The sequence below is a fragment of the Micromesistius poutassou genome, assembly GCF_964030765.1.
Source record: "Micromesistius poutassou genome assembly, chromosome: 8".
NCBI lineage: Eukaryota > Metazoa > Chordata > Actinopteri > Gadiformes > Gadidae > Micromesistius > Micromesistius poutassou.
The window spans coordinates 13,580,793-13,605,706 of NC_140278.1; the positions used below are offsets into that span (position 1 = coordinate 13,580,793).

A 24,914-nucleotide genomic window follows, 5' to 3' on the forward strand; every position below is an offset into this window, starting at 1 on the left:
TTTATCTATATATCTACTATCTCTCTATCTATCTATCAGCTATCTATGTTATGCTATGCTATGCTATCTCTCACTATCTATCTATGCTATGTTATGCTATCTATCTATCTATCTATCTAGGCTATCTCTATCTATCTATCTATCTATCTATCTATCTATCTATCTATCTATCTATCTAGGCTATCTCTATCTATATTATTTACTTATATAATCTGACACTGTCACTCTCACTAGCTGCTACTCGTCTCTCTCAAAGATATCAAGGCGGGCTTTCGGCTGTCGTCCCAAAGCGGAGTACCTCATGTGACGTCATGCAATGCATTGTGGGAGAAATAAGAATCATCGCTAACCTGTTAGCAAACCGCTAACATATCACCTACTTTTCCTTATTATATTTCTTTTTTGTGATACCCTACAACATCAAATACAATGGATAATTGTTTAAATGTTTATTACCAACTAGAAAACTGCCAGAAAAGAAAAAAAAAAAAACCTGCACATTGGCCTTTAAATACAGCAGCTTTAACACTGAAGCAAACAAGTACACAGTTTGCTTCAGAGTAACAGCCCCATTCTGCCAGACAGGTGAAGTAAAAAGGACACAGAATCAGTATCACACTATATATTTAAGCAATAGATCACGACAGGCTGTGGTATGTTCTCATTATACCACAGTTAAGGGGCGTTGTCTGTCGCGACGCACAGCAGAGGGACGGCGACCCCCTTAACTGGTATAATGAGTACATTTCACGGTTATAAAACGGTTACGTAAGTATGGCGAAATGAAAGTCATAGACACCCTCAATTTTGAAAAAGCGAGAAAGTCGGAAAAGCATTTTTTTTAACGACTACAAAAAAGTAATCCCTCCTGGCTGCCTGCAAAGTGTACGCCGGTTGCTATGCAACACACTGTAGCGTCCTTCAGAGAGAAGGCTAGGCTACGGTACGGCTACTATCGAGTTCACTCACCGTGTGCCTATTGCTTTACAACATTTCCACCCTCTCCAGCAATCAACATATTTTTAGGCTCCAGTGAACTATGCTATTGCTTTTATATATAAATAAACAACAGTTCAAGTTAGGCGCGGAGTGATACTGTAAACTGAACGGGCGTCATAGCTGTGTGTATACGCTCAATAACAGTTGGGAACCAATCAGATCGCTTGATTTAAGCCTCCCGTTTTATAAATATATATATATATATATATATATATATATATATATATATATATATACTGTATAAATACTGTATGTATATAATGTGTGTGTGTGTGTGTGTGTTGGGGGGGGGGGGGGGGGGGGGGGGGGGGTGGCAGGGGGCTAATGCAGATTAGATATGCTCAGGCCCACTATAATGTTCCTGTCTCTCCCTCTTCCTCTCCTCTAGTCTCATTCATTTGCTCTCTCTCTCATAATCCTGTATCATATTGATGCTTGACAATGCCATGCATTCTCTTTAACTCTCTCTTTAACTCTCTCTCTCTCTCTCTCTCTCTCTCTCTCTCTCTCTCTCTCTCTATCTCTCATGCTACTGGAATGAGTTCCATCAATCTGAGTCAGCGGACCAGAGACGGTTGGCGTCACATATCGACAGCTTGATATGCCTCTCCCCCCCTCTCTCGCTCCTTCTCACTCACCCTCTCTCTCCCTCTCTCTATTTCTTCCCCCCCAACATGTAGGCCTACTGACTGTTCATCTTCATTAAAAAGCCATTTTGATTAAACCTCTTGAGTTGCTATATATATATAAGATATATATTGTACTATACTGTATGTATAATATATGTATAATATATGCATATAGGTTATTATTATTAATTTAATTATTTTGTTTTAGTAACTCACAACCACGTCATCATGTTATCTTTGCACAAGCTTTAAATTATGCACACACACACACACACACACACACACACACACACACACACACATACACACATACACACATACATACATACATACATACATACACACACACACACACACACACACACACACACACACACACACTCACACAGTGAGAGGGACCAGGCCCCCTTGTCCCTGAGCAATTCCTTTTGTGATGAGATTATACACCAGACTTGGCCCAGTGATGCCCAAACACTAAACATGTTTACAGCCATATTAGGTAAAACGTTCATATTCTGTGGTTCTACTGCCAAACATGTGCATCGCTGTGGTAAGCTCATGGGATTAAAACTCACCATTGATTGGAAACATGCTATTGTTCGATATCAAAGACAACGCAGGGCACGATATGCTCTTATCCGTTTTCCATCTTATGCTGATCATACCTCACTAGGTCACTTTACTTTTGCTAATGTATTGCACTGTACGACAATTAATATTCAAACTGCATCTTAATTGCTCTTTGCACTTCTATTTAGATCTCTCACTACATTCCGTTGTCATTGTCATTGTACTCTGCACAATGACAATAAAGTTGAATCTGAATCTGAGCACTGTACTGATGTGTTCTACCAATAGAAACAGATCCAGCTGCTCTTCACTGAGAGACTCGTGGATATCCAGTTACTCATCTTTAAACAACCAGCACACACTCTTTGATGACATCGGCTTCTTACTTTGTGTTCCTAGAGCGCATTAAAACATATCACTTTGGTCTGCTTTGGTCAAAATAATCCATTTTATGTTGAACGATCATTCCCACCCCCCTCCACACTAACTGTATTATATTGGGTGTCTGTCTTCAATCCCTTTTGCCCCCTGGATCACTGCCAGCCTATACGGTTTTCAGTTCTCCCCTCAAACAGTAGAGGGTGCCACTAAACAAGCCTATGGACTACAACAGTGTTTCTCAACCTTTTTTGAGCAAACGCCCCCCTTACCTTACCCTGATCCTCTGGCGCCCCCCATTATTGTTAATTTTGTTTAAAAGAAATTGCGACACCCGTGGGTAGGCTATATCCATTACCAACTCCACTCCAACTCGTGCTACATTGCTTGAAAAAAAAAAAAAAAAAAAAAGCCGTCTGTGCCGTTTTGGTTTCTTCTGGACAAGAAAATGTGTATTCAGAGTTTTATTAAAAGGTTTTATTATTGAGCTATTGAAGTTTAATACGTAACAGTGCTTGTGTACATTTTTATTGGTTATTGAGCTGTTAACCCGCGAACTTGGGTTCAATATGTGCACGAAAGACTCCCTTTGTTTACGTGACGTTGCCTAGCAACGCTCATGTGCATGTGCAGCCTTTATCCGCTTCGTTCTGAGAGTAGCACGTTTGCAGCCAAATAGTAATTAAAGTAGTTTGTTACTATACAAGTTAAGCGCCTGTAACATGAGTGTTAAATGCGTATGTGCCGGTTGGTGTGCGTACCTTATGAAAAAAAGTGTTTATCGGTTCGCAGACGTAATGAGAGATGTTGCAGTGGTCTACATGTAATGCGCACGTTCTATTCTATTGTTTACAATACAATCCCCGAAGAGGACGGAGGGGTTTCATCGATGGCCTATGTTCCCTAGGGAACTTAAAGGCCTAACAAACTAACTAACTATTGTTTACAATTAGCATGCTAAGCGAAGTTAGCTTTATTCACGTCTTATGTTGATTCATGTTGCTTAGTGTAATGCCCCATCCGCCGCTTGCTTTGCATGTCCCGCAAACCAACCAGTGGAAGTCAGGGGAGGGCGAAATAGTTTCGGAAAGCACCACACTACTGCGATGAGGTTGATTTGTTTATCGGCGTTACTATAGCGATCATGGTACTGAGCATAAAGTAAAAAGTAGATAATACGATAGAGGGGTTAGAAACCCATATGAAGATAGGCTTTTTATTTCAGTTATCCTATTTTTGCACCGAAAATATTTGAAAACCGTGAAAGTTTAAAAAGTTAAAAATAATTACTTCTACACAAGCAAAGTTGTGACGCTCCCGTGTTCGTTCCCAGCGCCCCCCTAGGTTCTACGAACGCCCCCCAGGGGGCGCTGCCGCCCCCGTTGAGAAACCCTGGACTACAACAATGTGTTTGTGTTGGTGTGTGTGTGTGTGTGTGTGTGTGTGTGTATGTGTTTGTCTGGTCACTGTGTCAAGCGCTGCAGGTGTTTCCAATCAAGTCTTACCAGAGAGAACATTGCCCCAACCCCAAACTGTCTCCTGAGTGTCTCACAAACTCCTCATGATTGACACTTCCAAACTGCCAATCCCCTGACGCTTCTCTGAGCAGATAGGAAACAGACTGCTGTCACAAGGAGACCCAGACACCAGGGTCTCTTTGTGTGTCTGTGTGTCTGTCAGAAGGGAGGGAGCAGCCAACAGCTGTCACAAGGAGACCCAGACACCAGGGTCTCTGTGTGTGTCTGTGTGTCTGTCAGAAGGAAGCGAGCAGCCGACATCTGTCACAGCACACCACTGCTGTCACAGCAGAGCACTGCTGTGTGATAGTCAGGGCCGTGATGTCTTGCTCATGTGGACCCTGGGGGAGAGGGCGAGGGCGGTAGCTCTGAGGGCAGAGGAGAACAGCCAGCAATGCTGTAGGAGATGCTTCGTATTTTTGGGTTTCCACTTGCTCTGCAACTTTGGTGGCTGAATACCAATAATGCCTGGGTTTCCACTGAGTTGGTTCCATCCAGTGTGATGATGTTGTAAGCCTACCGGACAGACACCGATGGGTGAGGTTCGGCATGACGTCGGCCTCCTAAATCCCAGTAAAGAGCGTAAGTAAATGAAGACACTGAATATAGTGGCTTTCAGGTTTCCTTTCCATTCCTTCCAATGACAGTGGAAGGAAGAGCTACATTTAGATGATGTAAGCACCTATTTAGTAATATAATGACATGCAGCCATGCGGTTCCACTTGGTGATCATTATTTCACTTGTTTATATTGTTGTGCAGCCTGTCCCTTTAAGAGACAACCTTGCGGCGGGTTGTTGGAGCGTGCGGTGCAGGGGACAGGGAGCAGGTGTGTTCTACATTAGAGCTGCATTCAGAAGGGCTGTGTGTTTAGGTGCTCATATGGGGCTCTTGACACAACAAATTGTATGAACTGTTTGTTAATTACCGTCTCTTCCAGTGCTTTTTAATAAAAAAGAAGCATTAATAGCTAAGAAAAATAACAGCCATATTGTTATACTGTAGCTTTACAGAACAACTAGTGGGGGAGAGTAGTGTAAATCAATCTGGAGTTGGAGGAAATAGAAATGCTATGCATGATTCATAACCCTAAAGTTGACATTAAAAGGCTAAGAATGCCTTTTGTTTTTCAACTAAAAGTAATGAGTTTAAAGATTTAAAGCCTTGAAAACAGAGTTGACCAATCTGATCAAATGTTAAAGATGTTATCCATGTATACAAATTGCTTGGTGGAGGAAATGGACGGAACACACACACACACACACACACACACACACACACACACACACACACACACACCTTGTTTCAGTGAATACTTCCTTTCTGCTATGTGCTGACACAATAGTACATTCCAATTCAATATTCCATGGAATATTCCATGTCCTCCTGTGGAAAAACGTTATTTTTATGCTCTTCCCCGATGACCACCCACCTCTTTTATTATTCATCATCAATCCTGCTTCTTGTCCTGCCACACACACACACACACATACACACACACACACATAAACATACACACACATAACTTCTATGATAAGCGTATGTGGGACAAGAATTGACTCTACCATGCCGTTTTTTCCAGTGAAAGATAATCAGCCACAGTGATCTCGTGAGGTCATGAGACGAGAAACCGGTTGCCATGACAATGGCTATAAGACCACAGAGGTGATGTTGGAGGATGTGTCTACACCAGAGCTGGGGATTCTGTCAGTAGTGAGATTAGTTGTATTACACTCCTTTTCCATTGTCTGTCTTTAATTCTGGGCAGTACCCCTCATCTCTGCTCGGTTGACCTATCAGTCCTTATCTGCACTTTGAGAAAAAGTTAGCCTATATAACCTGATTTGACCGATTTTGTCCCTTTGTTGTTATTAATAGTAAAGTGCAAGCATCTGCGGTCCCTTGTATAAAACTGAATCCACTCAAAACGTCAAATGAGTTGTCATCCTGAAACACGGCTCCAGCCTGGGGGCAGGAATGAGAACTTGAATGCATTTACTTTTCGCCGGCCGAGACACAGATTTAGACTTTTCCTTTTCAAAGCGCATTGGTTTGACTGGATGGTGGAGAATCAGACTCACGTAAGCACTGGAGACAGTTTAGGGTCGGAGGAGAGCGGCCTTAGAAGAATTCATTCCACATCAATGGGATTTAATTAAGATAATTAAACTCTGAGGAATCAATTGTAGCTGTGTAAAAATAGACAATGCGAACGATTCCTGTAAGCGTACCATGGTGAGAAATGGTACGTGTCAAATTAAAAGAAAAAGCTGTAAAGTTGAGGGGTATTTATAGTAGTGTTAACGCATTAACAACAGACAATGCAATGTTTACGCCAATAGTTTGAGGTTCAGTGGTGCACTGGCCTACACTGGGACCAGACCCTACTGAGCTCCGCCTGGGTGGACGCTCAGCTACAAAACTCATGAGCGTCCATTTCCCAAAGTTCAACGTTATCTGTACACAACGTTTATAGATAACCTGGACCTCAGCTGCTACACAATTCACTCTAATGTTAATGTGGATGCAACATGAGAACCCAGAACCTCTCCAAATGCTTCTTTAAAATGTGTTTTTGGAACACATGCACTCCCATGTACAGTGGCTCAGTGTTCCCCACAGTGAACAGAGCTAGTCATGTGTTAGTGCCTGCAGCTGATCAGAACCCTGGGAGGAGACAGGTCATGGGACAGGGGATCAGCAGGCAGGGAGCGGAGCTTCACATGGCCACACACTACACACACACAAATGGAGAGCAGGCAGGCACACAGGCAGTTGCACACGCACGCACACACACACACACACGGGGGGGGGGGGGGCAGGCACGCAGAGGCACACGCATGAGTCCACATACATGCAGACAGGCAGGGAGGCACACACGCACAAAGGCAGAAACAAATGCTCCTAAACCGACAGTTAAACACACATTTACACAGCCCTCTGCAAAATGATTCTACTGAGGGGCAGCTCTGGAACACACAAGGCTTTGGCTTCAAACACCCCTGATGAGACTGACCTGGAGGGAGGCAGGGGACTCTGGGGGGGAGGGAGGGAGGGGGGCAGGGATTCTGAGGGAGGGAAGGAGGGAAGCAGGGGACTCTGAGGAAGGGAGAGAGGCAGGGGACTAAGGGAGAGGGGCAGGGGACTAAGGGAGAGGGGCAGGGGACTCTGAGGGAGGGACGGGACTCTGAGGGAGGGAAGGAGGGAGGGAGACAGGGGACTTGAGGCAGGGAGGAAGGCAGGGGACTAAGAGAGAGGGGCAGGGGACTAAGGGAGAGGGGAAGGGGACTCTGAGGGAGGGAAGGAGGGAGGGAGATAGGGGGTTCTGATGGAGGGAGTCAGGGGACTTGAGGGAGGGAGTAGGGGGTTCTGAGGGAGGGAGGTAGAGGTACTGAGGGAGGGAGGTAGAGGTACTGAGGGAGGGAGGTAGAGGTACTGAGGGAGGTAGAGGTACTGAGGGAGGGAGGTACTGAGGGAGGGAGGTAGAGGTACTGAGGGAGGGAGGTAGAGGTACTGAGGGAGGGAGGTAGAGGTACTGAGGGAGGGAGGTACTGAGGGAGGGAGGTAGAGGTACTGAGGGAGGGAGGTAGAGGTTCTAAGGTTTTCCACAGAGGCAGGAAGTGGTGAACGATTCTCTCAAACTGCGAGGGCCTTCACACGTCACACGTCATGTTATAATAATGGAAGTTAACGTAAATAGTAAAAAAAATAATAGTTTCAGGTATGTCCTTGTGTTTCGCTTTTACCTTCGGAGTATACCTTCGGGTATGTCCAGCTGTATTTTATTCAAACTGCACAAAATATACATGACTCTAAGAACACCTTTATCTGCTCTTCTGTTGCACCCATGAGAACATCCACACTTCAGACTTAATAGAGCGAGGAAAATGTTCTACTGAGTGACCCATAAAGTCTACAACTCCCATTCTATATTGGGTAGTGGTGGCTTAACACACCTCATAGCTGGCAAGACCATTCGCTGTCTACAGAAACGTCAAATGTTTTAATTTTAAGGCAGAATTCACATATCCCTTCATTTCTGTTTGTGTTCAAAATGCAGTTAGGTGAATTGTTTAGTATGCATAATTCTATATAGTATACCTATATTTTTAACAATTAAAGGTTGGTGTAGGTAAGAGCTGTGATCTGAGAGTAATTGCGCTTAGCCCTCTGTCAGCTATAAGTGAGTGAAGTGCTCTGGACAAAATATCCATTTTGAGTTAACTGCCTCCGTATGAGACAATTTAGATATTCTACCACTCCCAGCTCTTTTCTGACCATTTAGTTACTGTGGGCAAGGCGTCTCTTCTGAGAACGATTTGCAGAACAGTTTTTTTTCTTTTAAGTTTCAAAGTCTGGCTCTGCTCTCTCTTTACAACTCTCGAGTGTTACATACAACCTTAACAAATCTCAAATGTATTTTTTGAAAAGCACTGGTTGAATTCATGAAATTGAAAAGATGAAGTGGAGGTGGTCATCTTTAAATCACACGTTCTAATCCATGCAGTCCTGCAAATCTATAAAAAAAAAATGTTACCGTCCAAAAATATTCAAATGACACTATTTCTTTGTGTCCGTGCTGCGTGAACGTGATGGTTCACAAAGAGACGGGAATGAATGTCATCCTTCTTTCTTCCCCCATTCACCCCATTCATTTCATATTCTTCTGTATCACATGCAGGAGGAGCTCAGGCAAACCCTTGTCGTGGACTGAGGGTGAAATGATAGCAGGTAAAATAAATGGCGACTGGAGAGAAGGAGGGGAAAAAGCGTGGGTCGTAAAGGAGGGAAAAGGATGGAGAGTGTGGGGTGGGAGGGGTCCACAGAGGAGGAGGGACTGGAGCAGACATGCTATCTGAAGTGGGAGGGGCTGCAGTGCAGTGTGTACACGGTGAGGAGGGGAGGGGCCTACAAGAGAAGAGGGCTGTGTGTGTGTGTGTGGGGGGGGGGGATGGATTTTCAGCATCACTTTTAATCTGCCTATCAGAAGCACAGAAGGCACCACTACCACTGCGCTCGGTCCGTCTCTTCTCTTCATCCCCCTCTTTGATTTAGTTAGTTTTGGTTCTCTCTGTTTTTTCTTTACTTTCTGTTTTCTTTCTTCTTTCTTCCTCAATGTCTGTACTCTCCCTCCTCCTCCTCTTCCTCTCTTCCTCTTTCCATCACCCGCTCTGGTTAGTGGCTCCAGCGCTGTGATCATTGCAAGGCTACTCCTGTGAGTGTGTGTGTGTGAGTGAGTCAGTGAGTGTGTGTGTGTGTGTGTGTGTCCATCTCCCATCTTCTCTCACCGGATGGTGGATATGAGAACAAGCAGGACGTCCAACAAGCCGGCCTTGGTTCCGTGCCAGCCCAGCAACGTGAGTGTGTGTGTGTGTGTGTGTGTGTGTGTGTGTGTGTGTGTGTGTGTGTGTGTGTGTATGTATGTGTGTGTACACAAACATGTACGCATGTTTGTGTTTGTGTCTGTGTGTGTGTGTGTGTGTGTGTGTGTGTGTGTGTGTACGCATGTTTGTGTTTGTTTGTGTGTGTGTGTGTGTGTGTGTGTGTGTGTGTGTGTGTGTGTGTGTGTGTGTGTGTGTGTGTGTGTGTGTTCCAGCTTGTATTTGCCTTGGAGTAGTGGCATGTTCACGTGGTGACATTAGTGTCCTCTGTAGCTAAAGTTGAACTTTGCAGCTTAACTTAGTGTGTATAAGTGGGTTGTGTGTGTGTGTGTGTGTGTGTGTATGTGTGTGTGTGTGTGTGTGTGAGTGTTTGTGTGAGAGAGAGAGACCTATAAAGAGACTGGGGGCACAACGCACGTGCACTTTTGTGTGTGCGTTGCCATAGATAACACACACACACACGGTGGGACTGTGGGAACAGACCAGCAGCTTATCATCAACTTCCTGATCCAGGACACACTGGGGAACTGGGCCCTCAGATAAGAAGGAGAGAGAGGACAGGCGGGAGGGAGAGTTGGGGAGAGTTAGAGAGAGGGAGAGTTAGAGAGAGCGAGAGTTAGAGAGAGCAAGAGAGAGGGAGTCAGTGAGAGTGTGAGAGAGGGAGAGTTAGGAGAGCAAGAGAGAAGGAGAGTTAGAGAGAGTGAGCTTCAGGAGAGAGAGGGAGAAAGAGAATTACGGAGAGAGAGAGAGAGAGAGAGAGAGAGAGAGAGAGAGAGAGAGAGAGAGAGAGAGAGAGAGAGAGAGAGAGAGAGAGAGAGAGGGGGGGGAGAGTCAGGGAGAGGGAGAGTTAGGAAGAAATAGAGTTATGGAGAGCCTTCTCTACAGGCACAAACAAGCCTTCAGTTTCAGTTATGTTTGGTTTGATTTTGTTGGTTTGATTTCGTGATTTCGGAGTTACAAATAATTAATATATATTTAATTAGAAAACTTGCATCTGGTTGCGTTAATCATATATGCTCACATTTCAGGGATAGGGCAGATAAAGTTTGAGTTTATTCACATTCCAACTAAATAATTAGTTGGGCATTACTCTTTCACTCTTCTCTAAATGAGAACAGGAACTGTGGTGATACCGGTTGATTGCTGATTGTTAATAAAAACAAACAATGAGAGACTCTGTAATCGCTCTGTGGTGATTGGATGTTAGGCCTGGCTATTACAACATCATCGGGGAAGAGCTTATACAAATTGCTTTAATCCGGGGCGAAAGACACATTTCTGTATGCTCACAGATGGACAAAAGATTTTTGAAACTTTCAATCTATAAACGAGAGCCCCCCGTATAGATACTGTTGGACAAAGTGTCCGACGCACGGCTGTTTTCTGAATCCCCAGCGATGCAGGCTGCAGACGCTGCAGGCTTTCGGAAGTAAAGTGTCTCTAAAAAAGGCAATCTCTGAGAGGGTCACGAGGGCTCTTGAGAGACAGCCTGTTCTATTGGCTGAGGCTAACGGGATCCTTCAAGTGGAGAAAAGCTTCCCTTTATTGAGCTCCAGTGTCGCTCCTGGGGGGGCAGAGTCTCTCCATATGGACACGTGTCCAAAGAAAAACCTTTCAATATATTTCTTAACAACCTTGCTTATCTGTAGACTTATCCGTATCTGCTGTCTGTGGATAAGTGATACAAACACACACTTCATAGAATTTGTACGGCTTCAATCAAAACAGAATCTCAACTCCCAATCATAGCACTCTTTGCTCCTGTCCTCATTCATGTTTTTACCCCGTAAATACTCTGGAGGGGATGGGAGGGATGAGAAGCAAGTATGGAGGCCTGTTCTGGGCCAAGCCACGTGGTGTATGAAATATTAATCTGTAGTACCAGACCTCAGTGCTGGAACAGACTAAGCCAACTCTCACGAGGAATCGGGAAGCTTCGGGGGGTTACCCAGGGCAGGTTGTAGAGAGACAGAGCAACTGATGCCACATGGACTACCTCACGTGGCCCCTGGGGTAAACACAGTGGTCCTTTGAGCCCCCGTTTCACCCTTGAGTAATGTAATAACCTATAGACTGAGTGGTTTGGCTTGTGACTGAGTGTAGGGGCTGGTGAGGTGTTAGCCCCGGGGGGGGGGCAGCTTCTACCAGGCCTCCAACAGGCCAACATTGGAATCAATTGGATATCTGTATGCTGGCGTCTGGGTTTTATATGATGTGAGCCCAATATGGTTTAAAGTATGGATACTGGACAGTTGTGTGTGGTTTGTTGAAGTGGAAATATACATTTGAATAAGAAAAATTCATGAATGAGTTATTGAACAAAAGGGTGAAAGGGGGCAATTGACTCTAGAATGATTATTATTACATGTAGATTCATCTTATTCTGTATGGGAAGAAACAAAAACACTGTTCTATTATTTACAATTAGATGTCATAAACTTTGTCACCAAAATAAACCTATTTCATCTAGAGAGTCATATTTGCTGCATGCATATGATAGATGAACCTAAAGGGGCCTCATTAGCATGCTTTACATTCCTCTGCTACAAGCTTCCTCTTCCTCTCTCTCCCACTGAGAGGGGGAGAGAGAAACCGAACAGCGGAGAGAAGAAAAGAAAAAGCTTTTCCTTTCTGTCCCTGTAGTGCTTTGGGGACTAAGTGGGCTTCCTCACATTACTGGTTTTCTTTCAACAGCTTCCTGGATAAATCATACAGACGTTAGGTATAGGGGAAGAGAGACAGACATTAGGTATAGGGGAAGAGAGACAGACATTAGGTATAGGGGAAGAGAGACAGACATTAGGTATAGGGGAAGAGAGACAGACATTAGGTATAGGGGAAGAGAGACAGACATTAGGTATAGGGGAAGAGAGACAGACATTAGGTATAGGGGAAGAGAGACAGACATTAGGTATAGGGGAAGAGAGACAGACATTAGGTATAGGGGAAGAGAGACAGACAGTAGGTATAGGGGAAGAGAGACAGACAGTAGGTATAGGAGAAGAGAGACAGATAGTAGGTATAGGGGAAGAGAGACAGACATTAGGTATAGGGGCACATTGGCACATTCCACACCAGTTTATTTTAGTAAATCAAAATATCATGCATTTTGTTTCAAAAGTGTTCATTTTTTCTGGTCGTGGAGCAAACAAAATGACCTTTGAGATTGTCAACGTGACTTTAAGACTTAATTATATTCTTGCCATTGTGCAGGCGGCCCCTGTCACAGAGCTCAGTGAACACAGTAGAGAAAACACAACGATCTCGTTCACACTCCAATCTCACCGCGTTGAGAATTCAATTTCAAGCTGCCCTCCTCTCCTTCCTCCTCGGTCCTGGACCAGCAGGGTCAGCCGGCACCGCAGCAGGCCAGCCAGCAGACCGGCGGGCCCCCCGAGGCCCCCGATCCCTGGGAGGAGGCCACGGACACAGAGGACAACGACGAGGAGGAGCTGGGTGTGCTGGACGACCAGCGCAGCGTCATCCTGCACCTCCTCTCACAGCTCAAGCTGGGCATGGACCTCACACGGGTGAGTGAGGGCAGAGCCGCAGCGTGTTGGGGGGGGGGGGCGGGGGGGGGTGAGGAGGTTGTGGTTTGGAGCAAGGTTATTATCTTTAATGAAAACTAACCAAGTAACGGAAACTAGGTGTGTGTGATATTTTCCGTTGACTGAAATAAAAATAAACAAGTCTTTACAAAAAAAATAAAGATTAAAAACTGATTAAAGCTAAACTGAAAAGTCAAAAATAATTGAATAAAAGATTTTAAAAAAGGCTAAACTATAATAACTTTGGTTTGGGGCATAATAGATGGCTGAGAGGGATGGAGGGAGGCAGGGAGGGAGGCAGGGAGGGAGAGAGGGAGGGAGGCAGGGAGGGAGGGAGAGAGGGAGGGGATGTTGTATTAACAAAGTAAAACATGAATGAAGCCAGGAATGAAAGGCCGGTGTGTGAGGCCTATGAATCACAGCTGTGGGAACACAATGTTAATGGAGCGCACAATACACAAGCTTAGTTATGATAGTATTATGATATATTTACGATGATAGTGTTATGATGATAGGGTTATGATATTGTTACGATGATTGATATCGTTATGATGATAGTGTTATTATATAGTTATGATGATAGTGTCATGTCATCATCCTTCCATCCATCATCAATCCCTCAACCCACCCTCCAACTACTTTTTATTTGTAAGATACATTCATTCATTAATCCACACCTCTACAAACCCATCTTAGTATGTATCTCAGTATCTCATGAGTATGTACCCATCTCAGTATGCATGTAGATCTGTCCAGCGTCCAGCCTGTGCATGTTCCATTCCAGATTGATGCATGAGAGGGGGAATCGATGTGGAGATCGCGGCCCCCCTGGCATGGCTCCATTGATGGGTCTATTAGGGAGAGAGAACAGCAGGCTGATTGACTGCTGGTTGCATAACAACGGGTTAGGAAGTATATGTAGCCCAGTGGGTCCTGAGAGGTTCTCTCTGTGATGCTCTTCTTCCAGCTGTGTTGAGCGTTCTCTTAGTAAGGGGATAGAGTACTGCAGATCAGTCAGGCCGCCAGGACGTGTTCCCCTCGATGCTAACTCCTATTGATGGGTCTGTCCCTTTGTCACATAATCACAGTGGCAGTGAAAGTTTCAGATGGAAGGGAATAAGTGTCAATATCATTCATATAGCATAACTCATGAGCTGCACAATTTGCATAGAGAGAGAGGAACCAACCCTATGGATGGATGGAGATAATGATATTTGTCAGGCAGGGATGAAGTAGAGGGTTGACTGTTGCACTATTGATCTCCCACATGCATGCATGCTACACACATACACACACACACACACACACACACACACACACACACACACACACACACACATCGCACAGCCTTCTATCTGAGTTAACATGATGGGCTTGCATTGAGTTATCAAGAGATGCTGCTAGTTATGTGATCTGTGTGTGTGTGTGTGTGTGTGTCTGAACATGTTTGTTTCACAGGGAAAGAATGAAAGATATAGTCTTACATTCAACAGGATTTTCCTGTCAATAGTATTGACTCATATGTACTAGTCAGTGTATATATAGTGGCAAAACACTCTCGGGGGCTTTTTCTTTTTTTGTTTCTAGCAATGTTATTAAAGGACAATTCCGGTATTTTGAACATTGAGCCCACTTTCTGGTTTGTCTATGATGAAATGGACGTGTTTTATTTGTCATTTTGTAAATCCCATTGAAACGGAAACCGGACCGGAACCGGAAATGGAAATGGGGCTGTTTACATTTGGTTGTAGTCTTTTCGCTCGGTTCTAGCTCTACTGTTGATGCGGAGAACCGAGCCAGCCCAGCTCCTCTTTCCGTTTCCGGTCAACATGCAGTGAGTCTTTCAACAGAAATCAATTTACAAAATGACAAATAAAACACGGCATAAACTGTATTTCGCTACAATACTTGATTTGGAACATCAACAAACACCACTAACCACTCGGTGAGTTGCACATTTCTGAAAACAAATGTTTAGGGTTGTTTTAAGGACAGGTTTGTGAATGCCCATAGACATCCTAGACATCCTTCATCCTAGACAAACCAGAAAGGTGGGTCAATGTTCAAAATACTGGAATTGTCCACAGTCAAAAAAAACGAAAAATGTGAACAAAACTTTTTTCTAGCAAACTGTGCCATTGTGCAACAATAACGTACTCACATCATTAGTAACCAATCAGAGCTTGTTTAACATAAAACAAGCTTAGCCTAGTTTTCGGAGCATTGATTGTACGCTGGGATGACTAGAGTTGTTTCTGACTGTGAGCTCACTGATCCACAAACACCCCTTTAACTTCATCTGAACTCCCCAACCCTTGTTTGGTGTGTTTCTTTAAACTCATCATCATCACCTCAGTTAAACCTAGAAGCTAGCCCTAGAATGGTGAGTGTAGGTGAGTGTAGAACCCAGATGGATTCCAGACGGAGATCTTGGAGTCAACAGTTAATTGTCTAACCTGTCTCTCAATCCGCCCCCCCCTCCCCCCCACCCCACCCCCCCACCAGGTGGTGCTCCCCACCTTCATCCTGGAGAAGCGCTCATTGCTGGAGATGTACGCCAACTTCATGGCGCACCCCGACATGTTCCTGTCCATCACATGGGGCGTCAGCCCCGAGGAGCGCATGGTGCGCCTGGTGGAGTACTACCTGACCGCCTTCCACGAGGGCCGCAAGGGCGCTGTGGCCAAGAAGCCCTACAACCCCATCCTGGGGGAGAGCTTCCACTGCTCCTGGGCGGTGCCCTACGACCGCGTATGGCCCCTCCTCCGGAAGGGTGGAGGAGGCTCCGCCCCCAACCCCGCCCCTGGCCCCACGGCCCCCGTCGGGTGCACCCAGCGCGGGACAGGACGTGATGTGGGCAACACCACCACCAACACCACCAACACCACCAGCAGCAGCACCAGCAGCAGCAGCAGCAGCTGTGGAGGAGGAGGAGGAGGAGGTGGAGGAGGAGTTGGTGGTGGTGATGGGGGGAACTCTGACTGCTACCAGGTGCGCTTCGTGGCGGAGCAGGTGTCCCACCACCCTCCGGTGTCTGGGTTCTACTGCGAGTGCCGGGAGAGGAAGATGTGCGTCAACACCCACGTGTGGACCAAGAGCAAGTTCATGGGCATGTCGGTGGGGGTGTCCATGGTGGGGGAAGGTGAGCGGGAGTGTGCACATTCTCTACAGGTTCTCTACACGCATGTTACCATAGCTACGGTTCCAAACATAACACTGTGTATATGCTTATAACCGGATATGGACCAAGCTGTTTTTTTTTTTTTTTTATAATTCTTCATTAGATTCCATTTTATTGCTATTATTTAATTGTGATAGATCATAAAATGTATGGATGGATTAAGGATGGCCTACCATTATGGGCAGGTGTTATAATTACATCCACCCATACGTTTAGATGTTCAAACTATACGACAGAAGACGTAATTTCTATTTTATTGCCCTATCAAGGCTAATTCATGTGCTGCCTCTGCATGCCAAAGCATTCTGCATTGCTCACAGTGGGACTAAGTGGTTTCCTAATGGATTTAAGTCCACTGGGAGTTATGCCGTAACCCAACGAGATCCCATCTCGACTGAACATGGTGATTAATAGGCTGCTAGACACCCATGAAATAGGTTTACGTTCAGCTTAGGAGTGATCAGGCCCTGTGATAGGCTGGAGATTTATGATGCTACAGCCCACAACGGAACAGTAGACACAAGTTTGACTCTAAGTCGCATTATGTTGAGATAGAATATTGTACTTTATGTAGTTCTTCTTAGCATGATGCCATGCTGTACTTGGCAGCAGGTTAGTGGTGAGGGTGCCTGACACCCAGCCACAAGGTTCCAGGTTCCAACCCTATGGCTGTGTTCTAAGCATTAGGCGCCGTTGAGCAAGATGTCTACCCGACCACTACCTGCTCCTTACATACATGTGTACATGGACCTGGAGTTGGTACTGAAGGAGCTCTGTCTTTGTTAGGATCTTTAAGTCACTGTACCGGGTTCCAGTTCACAACTTGCTGGACGCCTGAGGCGCTCCGTGCTAACTGGTGCATATCACGCGTCAGCTGCTGTGCACCACCCACCTACACAGCCCACGGGGCAGGTGCTATCATTAGCATGGCATAATTATTATTATTTATTTGTTTTAGAGAGAGAGAGAGAGAGAGAGAGAGAGAGAGAGAGAGAGAGAGAGAGAGATATGTTAGCTCTGTCAGCTTACTTGCTTGTGTAAGCTGTAGGCTAATTAAGCCCTAGCTTTAATTAGGACAGCATTACGCATTAATTACAAGCCCAGGCCACATGAGTGTTAGAAGTGTACAATATGCAATTGCCGATTGGAGTGTGTTTGTGTTTTGGCTGTGATTAGTGACTCACAGTTGTTAATAGGCTTAATGAGGTAATGACATGGTGGCACAAAATACGTTTTGTGGAAACGTATCATATTTTCTTCTTTGTTTTCTTTCTTTTTCTTTTTCATTTATTGCTTCATGTTGGAAATTGATGGAAACCAGGAAGGGTTTGACTGACCTGCAGGATCAAGATACCAGACTGGTGCCTGCTCGGTGGCTCAGCCTGCTGGAGCCCAGATGTTAAGCCCCAAAGATGTCCTTACCAAAAAGACTATCTAGATAAATAGGTTGCTTTACGGTGGAGGGAGGCTGACTCACTGCAACCTTTATTTAACCAAGCAGGTCACACAGGAGCACATTCACCATTGTAAATAACTCCAGCCAGGCAGAGTAGGTCATTAGAACCGTGGCAACCTGACATGTTGCTACTGTAGTGCAGCACCCCTCACACTGCACTCTGCAGCCAATCTGCACTTTATAATCAGCTGTCATTTTACAAATGTGTATATTTACCATGTAATGCTGTCTGATGCATAAACCCATTAAATAAGTGCACAGGCACACACACACACACACACGCACACATGCACACACACACACACACACACACACACACACACACACACACACACACACACACACAGACACACACACACACACACACACACATCTATGAGTTTTTCATAATACACTGATATTTGTAAAGAGAACAGGGTGTGAGAGACTAGAGTGTGTATCTCCTCTGTCCTGGATGGTGGACATGGATGTGTAAGGCCTGGGCCCTGCGAGTGCCATGGGAACAGGACAGCTGTCTGTTATATAACTGCCCAGGGAAAAGTTTGTGTGTGTGTGTGTGTGTGTGTGTGTGTGTGTGCTGTGTGTTTGGCGTGTATATGTGTGTGTGTGGGTGTGTGTATGCAGTGTGTGCAGTGTTTGTTCATTCGTATATGGTGGCCCACTTTGCCCATCCCTTTGGTGCTGGGATGGGTACAATAACACATCTGAACAGTGAGTTTGTATGGTGTACATTAATGCAACTTGATGGACATGACGCAGTGGCCACAGAGAAACCAAAACAGTAAGCAGTGATTTGTTTCCCTGTTTTTCCACATTCTCTACAATCTCCCAACGGAACAAGCGAGGGCAGCCAGCGTCTTCCTTTAAATCTACTTAACCTTGGGAGTAGTGAACCGCATGCAGATGTCGCAGCTGCTTATCTGATTACTGATGTGGGAGCGTAGTAAGGAAGGGACTGAGTAATGGATCTCTTGCTTTGGCAGCAGAATACAACTTACTTCCTGACCTTCTCTCTCTTTTGCTTGAAAAGAGAAGCCACTCTTTGTGGTGTTTCTCATTCTTGGATGTTCATGTTTGGTCTGATATTGATTTTTGCGATGCTTAAAGGGGTAGTTCAGGATTTTGGACATCGGGTCTCATTTCCAAGTGAGCCAGTGTGTATTTATCATTGGAGACCATTTTCAACACTCTTCATTCAGTCCTTCTAGTTGCAGAAATCGCTGGTGCTAGGCTAGCGCAAGTCGAGGGGAACTGCTAACCTGCCAATAAAAACAGTTTTACCCACTCCCGAGGCAAACCAATTATAATGCCAGACTATCGATGTAAATGTCTGTGTTGATAGAATAGTGTGAGAAATAAACTTACCCTTGCATCGCATTGCATTTAGTTTATAATCCCTGTAGTTGGAAGCAAGCTACGGCAGCGGCGGACTGATATTACCTGGAGTGCGCTTCTCTGTTTACCTTCTGCTGTAGTGAATTGGTTGCTACACCGGAGCAAAGTGAAATTCCACCACTAATGAGAAAGTAGTCCCCCAAAATGTAATGTAATCATTGCGATACAAGGATAGTTTTATTTCAAATATTATTCTATCAACACAGACATTTACATCGATAGTCTGGCATTATAATTGGTTTGCATCGGGTGTACTTTGGAGTGGGTATATCTGTTTTTATTGGCAGGCTAGCAGTTCCCCTCGACTTGCGCTAGCCTAGCACCAGCGATTTCTGCAACTAGAAGGACTGAATGAAAAGTGTTGAAAACGGTCTCCAATGATAAATAACACACTGGCTCACTTGGAAATGAGACCCGATGTCCAAAATCCTGAACTACCCCTTTAATCGATTGTAGGTTGAGTTGGTTGTTGCATTTGTTTGTCCATACCTGTAAAAAACTTGATGGGTAATAACCCCCCCTGTTCTAGCAGTACAACTTTAACAGGAGATTCAAAAAATGCGATCAGAGGCTCACAAAAGGAGCCAGTGAGGGACCGTTGTCAAAACCCACCCCATACTCTCTCAAGCTAGGGTGCATAGCCAGAAGAGAACGACCACTCTGAGGGATGTTTTTATTGCAGACACCTCATTTTTTCAGTGTTTAGCTACTTTATACGTTTCAGTAAAAAAATAACACAGAACTGTTCACCAACACTATGTGAGACCCAAACATAACAAAGCGGTTTGGTGGCCTACTTCCCCTTCGACGCTACAATTCTCAATGTCCACACAGATGTTGACACAGTCCACTGGTCAGGCGCTACAGGATCACCTGCATGAAATGGAATGTGAGATGATCCCACGTGATTAAACTAACACCTCCTCCCTCCTCCCTCCCCAGGGGTCCTGTATCTGCTGGAGCATGACGAGGAGTATGTGTTCACGCTGCCTTGTGCTTACGCCCGCTCCATCCTCACGGTGCCGTGGGTGGAGCTTGGGGGAAAGGCCACCATCAGCTGCAACAAGTCTGGCTACGTCGCCTCCATCAACTTCCACACCAAGCCCTTCTACGGAGGGAAGGTTCACCGGTGGGTGACGGTGTGTGTTTGGTGTGTGTGTGTCTGTTTGGGCAGGATGTGTGTGTGTGTGTGGGGGGGGGTGGGGTGATCAGTGTGTGTGTGTGTGTGGGGGGGGGGTGATCAGTGTGTGTGTGTGTGTGTGTGTGTGTCGGGGGTTACTGTTTCGGTCAATGCTTTGTTACATTCTTCGTGTTTCTTCATGTATGGTTCGCATTCTACTTGCTTACCTTACATTCACACTACCTCCGTCCATCGACGGATCTCATTGACTTTGCATGGGGCGCTCTCGAAATGCATTGTGGGTCCGTCCGTTCTGTCGGCTCCGTGGCCTGCGTCAAAAAGTTGAGTAATGTTCAACTGACTGACACTCTGTGGCGGACTTGTTGACAGAGTGACGGCGGAGGTGAAGAACAACCACACAGGCGCTGTGGTGTGCAAGGCCCAGGGTGAGTGGAACGGCACCCTGGAGTTCACCTACAGCAGCGGGGAGACCAAGGTGATTGACACCTCCAAGCTGCCAATCATCAAGAAGAAGATCCGGCCCCTGGAGAAGCAGAGCCAATACGAGTCGCGGTGAGTGGACGACAGGCTGTCCTAGGATCTAGTTGTGACTACGAGCATGGGGTTCCTCTGAGAGTAGATCAGGGAAGTACACACAGTACACATTCTAGTCACAGTACATAATATACACACAGTAACACAGTACACACATTAACACGGTAACATATTTAACATAGTACACACAGTAACACAGTACTCACACAATATGTACAGCACACACAGTACTCAAAGTTCACACATACTCACAGTACGTACAGTATACACAGTACACATAGTACTCAGAGTACACACAGTACACACCCCCCCCCCTTCCTGGCTTTCTAATCATGTCCTGTTCAGACTCTGGGGGCTGAAGAAGGCTGGGATGTAATTATACATTCTATAGTCGGCTGGGTTGGGTCAGGATGTAATTAACTCCTCTGCAAGTTATAAAGCAGTAATTACCAACGTCTTCACCAGATGAGTTCTGCTACAGCTGCCACCTCCCATCACTCTACCATCTGGCCGCTTCACACCGTCGTCGGCCTGCAGCTCCCCCACACTCCTCCTCTCCCTCCCTGCCTCCTTTTCCCGCTTTCACTTCTGTCACACTCTTTTATGCTCGCTTTCCAAGTGGCTTTTGAGGTTTCAGTGCGGAGAAACGACCATATGGCGGCGGTGGGGCTTCACGCCCAGATAGTTTTGAGGGTTTTTTCCCAGTGGAAGAGGCCCATGTTGTTGTTTTTCTAAAACTTGCATTAAAAGGGAACCAAACGGCATCTGTAAGACAATTCACAGCATCCTGTAGTTACCAGTGTTTCACCATAGGTGGTGCTGTCGCGGCGGTCTAATATCAGCGTTGGTTACACTGTGTGTGAGATGTTATTCTACTGATCCCAAACTGATCTACCATACACACCAAAATGTTGAACTGAAGCTCTTGCAGAATGCAGTAGGAGGGAGGGTCTCATGTTCATGTTCATCTCAGGATCATATATATATATATGTGTGTGTGTGTGCAGATTATTTTTCCTCTTCAGGTTTTGTTTCAACTCCCAGAATACCCATTTTTCTATGACACGAGAGCAAACCCCCCCGCCTCACGACAGTAATACATTGGTAGACTGTAGACAAGTGGAAGAAGTTTTTGTGACCTCACGACACATTTGTTTATCCCAGCAAATGCAACATGTGAGCTCATCCAGTTCGTCTGTGTGTGTCTCCCCTACTCCATCTGCCCTCCACCTCTCCGTATGTCCGTCTGTCTGTCTGTGCGTTTGTCTGTCCATCTGTCCGTCCGCCTGTCCGTGTGTCGTCTGTCTGTTAATCCGTGTTCCAGGCGTCTTTGGCAGCACGTGACCGCCTCGCTGAAGACGGGCAACATGGAGGACGCCACGGAACACAAGCACCGCCTGGAGGAGCGCCAGCGCAGCGAGGGCAAGCAGAGAGCGGCCGCCAAGACGCCCTGGAAACCCAAGTACTTTGTCAAGGAGGTGAGCAAACACACGGGCACACACGGGACACCACAGCATGCAATTACACGGTCGAGGGAGAGGAGAATTAAAGGTTCTGTAGTTAGATTTAAGGTATAAGATATAATTACAGTTTGTGTTTGTTGATTAAGCAACAAACACAAACTCAAGCTTAAGCCATCCATTAGCAAATGCTCTTTCAGAATATTAGATTCTAGCTTACTGCACTTGACAGTTCTGATTTCAGACCACCATCTCCTTCCCGACTGGTTTGGTGAATACATCTTGCCTGTCAACCTACAGCACCTTTAAAGCAGCCCAATATTTCAAATTAATGTAAGGGATGTGAAATGGATGACAAATGATCAAGAAGGATGTTGTTTATCTGAGAGAAGTAATTGTAATTGGTAGAAACAAAGCGCTTCGAAGAAAACTTTTGTGAGTTTGCTGCCTTGTACAGGTGCAAAAACCATCAAAGGTTAAAAACATAAAAGGGTCTGCAGAATGACGCTGGCGCACGAATACTTGCTACTCTGCCTCTTCGGCTCTTCAAATATGTATATCTCTATTATTAATAATGTATTATGATGCACCAGACCTGGTAAATGGATGCAATGGACAGGTCTGATGTGGGAAGGCAGGCACACAGCTCTGATCTAGTTCCTTCAGAGGACGTTTTTGTATGCTTTTCATTTTATTCCTTTTGCGCCAAAGACCCTATGTAATGGATGCTTGACCTGGGCACAGAACCTGCACGCACATGCAAGGTGTTTATCCAAAGGTGTGCTGAGGTTTTATTTATTTTTGTTGCTTCCAATTTGTCACAAAGCTGTGGAGAATAGAGCAAGGGGCACATCATCAGAAACCTGACTGACAGGTGGATTAACCATATCCTGAATTTTGCTGACAGGGCAGGAAAAACTGATGAAGTAACCATTTTTCCCTCTACACTCTGGTGTGTGTGTGTGTGTGTGTGTGTGTGTGTGTGTGTGTGCGTGCACTTGCAGGGGGAAGGCTGGGTGTACCACAACCCTCTGTGGAAGGCCCATTGACCATGATGTGTGTGTGTGTGTGTGTGTGTGCGTGCGTTCGTGCGTGTGAGTTCTATCTCTACTCAAGTCCAACAGCAGCAACAACATCACGAAGGACCACTACGAGTCTGGAGGGTTTGGCCGTGGATGGAGTGGAAATATGGCCTCCCCACAATGAAGAACCGGAAGAAGCAGTATTTTTTATGTCTCAGCAAGACACTCGTGCCAGAATGAGAATGTGCCAAAGAGAAGGGGGGGAAGAGAGAGAAAGAGTGAGATAGAGAAATAGAGAGAGCGAGAAAGAGGATTCTGAGTTAAATTCCGAGCTTGCTAAGGATCCTGGGATAGAGATGTAACTGAGTGACTTTAACCGGAGAGGTGTTACTGGTATTTTAGTTTTTATACACCGTAGATCTAAATAGAAGATCTTCTTCTATGTTTTCAGTTATTTGCACAAATGTATGGAACAGCAGTGCCACTCAATGTTTTGCACAATCCACTGTATATAGAGTACAAAATTCACAAAGTATTTAAATAATGTGTAGTTTCATGCCTTTGGTGTATAGTTAAAATATAAATAAAAGCGCTAAATACTTTTACACAAAAACTTAACTAAACCAACCATAAATACACTAAATATGTAGCGAGAATGGGTTAGAGAATGTAATAAGATGGGATTTGATTTTGGCTTGAAGCCATTATATTTACCCATCCTTTTTGTAATAGAGAGCAATTCCATCTGAGCCCTAGTGTGTTCTCTCTGCAGAGACAAACACAGTATTATTATGCTTTATTTTCATCCGGTGCAATGTTTCGTCTCCCTTGCCTTCTCTGCATCCATTGGGTCTTAATCAAAATATATTATTTGTCATCAAGGAACATCCAGACATTCTGAGGCAAAACACAGAAGGTGGTATCTTGGCCATCGGTAAGATCTAATTCTTCTTTAATAACAGTAAAAACAAAACACACAAAAAAACAGACTGCCGTTTTAAGCCTGGCCAGCTGTCAAAGGGAATGTTGTTGTAGCCTACGGTGAGTGAATGAGCCGTGTGTTGGTTTGCCTTACATGAAAACTGCTAAGCACTAGAGGCCACTTTGTAGTGTGAAGAATATTTGGTATGGTGAGGTGGGTCACTTTAGGAACAGGTGTTAAACAGGTTTTAAAAGGACAGTGGACTGATATTGTTGGTACTGCACTGATCCTGTGGCCCTTGTTACTTCACCATGAGAAAAACCCTAAACGGAGCACCTCTCTGGCAGGCTATATATTAATATATATTAATAATATTCATTATTTTCTAAAGTGAATGTTTCACGGGTGGCTGACAAAGCAGCTTGTCCTATTCACCCGCTCCGTGCAGAGATCAAACCTATGCAACACTTTACTGTAGAAGCTTCCGGAGAACGGCTGCAGGAGCTTGAGATGGAGAATCTGGAAGAAACCAGTTTTTGGTTTCAAAATAAATTATGATGAAATGATGATGATCACTCAACCAGCCCTTTGTCTGTGTTTATTTGGCTGTACTTCATTGTGGTAGAAATGTGGGTCATGAAACTAAATTTGGGTGAATAGGAAAATTGGGTAATTATGAATTGTTAGTTAATTATAAATCCTACTATAACATTTTACATTAGTACTATTCAATTTCTTCATATGTCGATTAATAAGCAAGGAATACGTGCTGGTAAACCATT

At 45.0% G+C, this 24,914-nt stretch overlaps 1 protein-coding gene across 1 annotated transcript; it reads left to right on the plus strand.

Annotated features, from left to right (window-relative positions):
• Positions 1-9,123: 9,123 nt before the first annotated feature.
• On the plus strand, positions 9,124-24,571 carry LOC311351943 (oxysterol-binding protein-related protein 10-like). Its single transcript, XM_084472105.1, has 7 exons — positions 9,124-9,449; positions 12,821-13,003; positions 15,527-16,163; positions 19,996-20,182; positions 20,564-20,746; positions 22,053-22,206; positions 23,193-24,571. Exons 1-7 carry the CDS (start codon positions 9,384-9,386, stop codon positions 23,235-23,237), a joined length of 1,455 nt encoding a protein of 484 aa, XP_084328231.1. The 5' UTR covers positions 9,124-9,383; the 3' UTR covers positions 23,238-24,571.
• Positions 24,572-24,914: the final 343 nt, after the last annotated feature.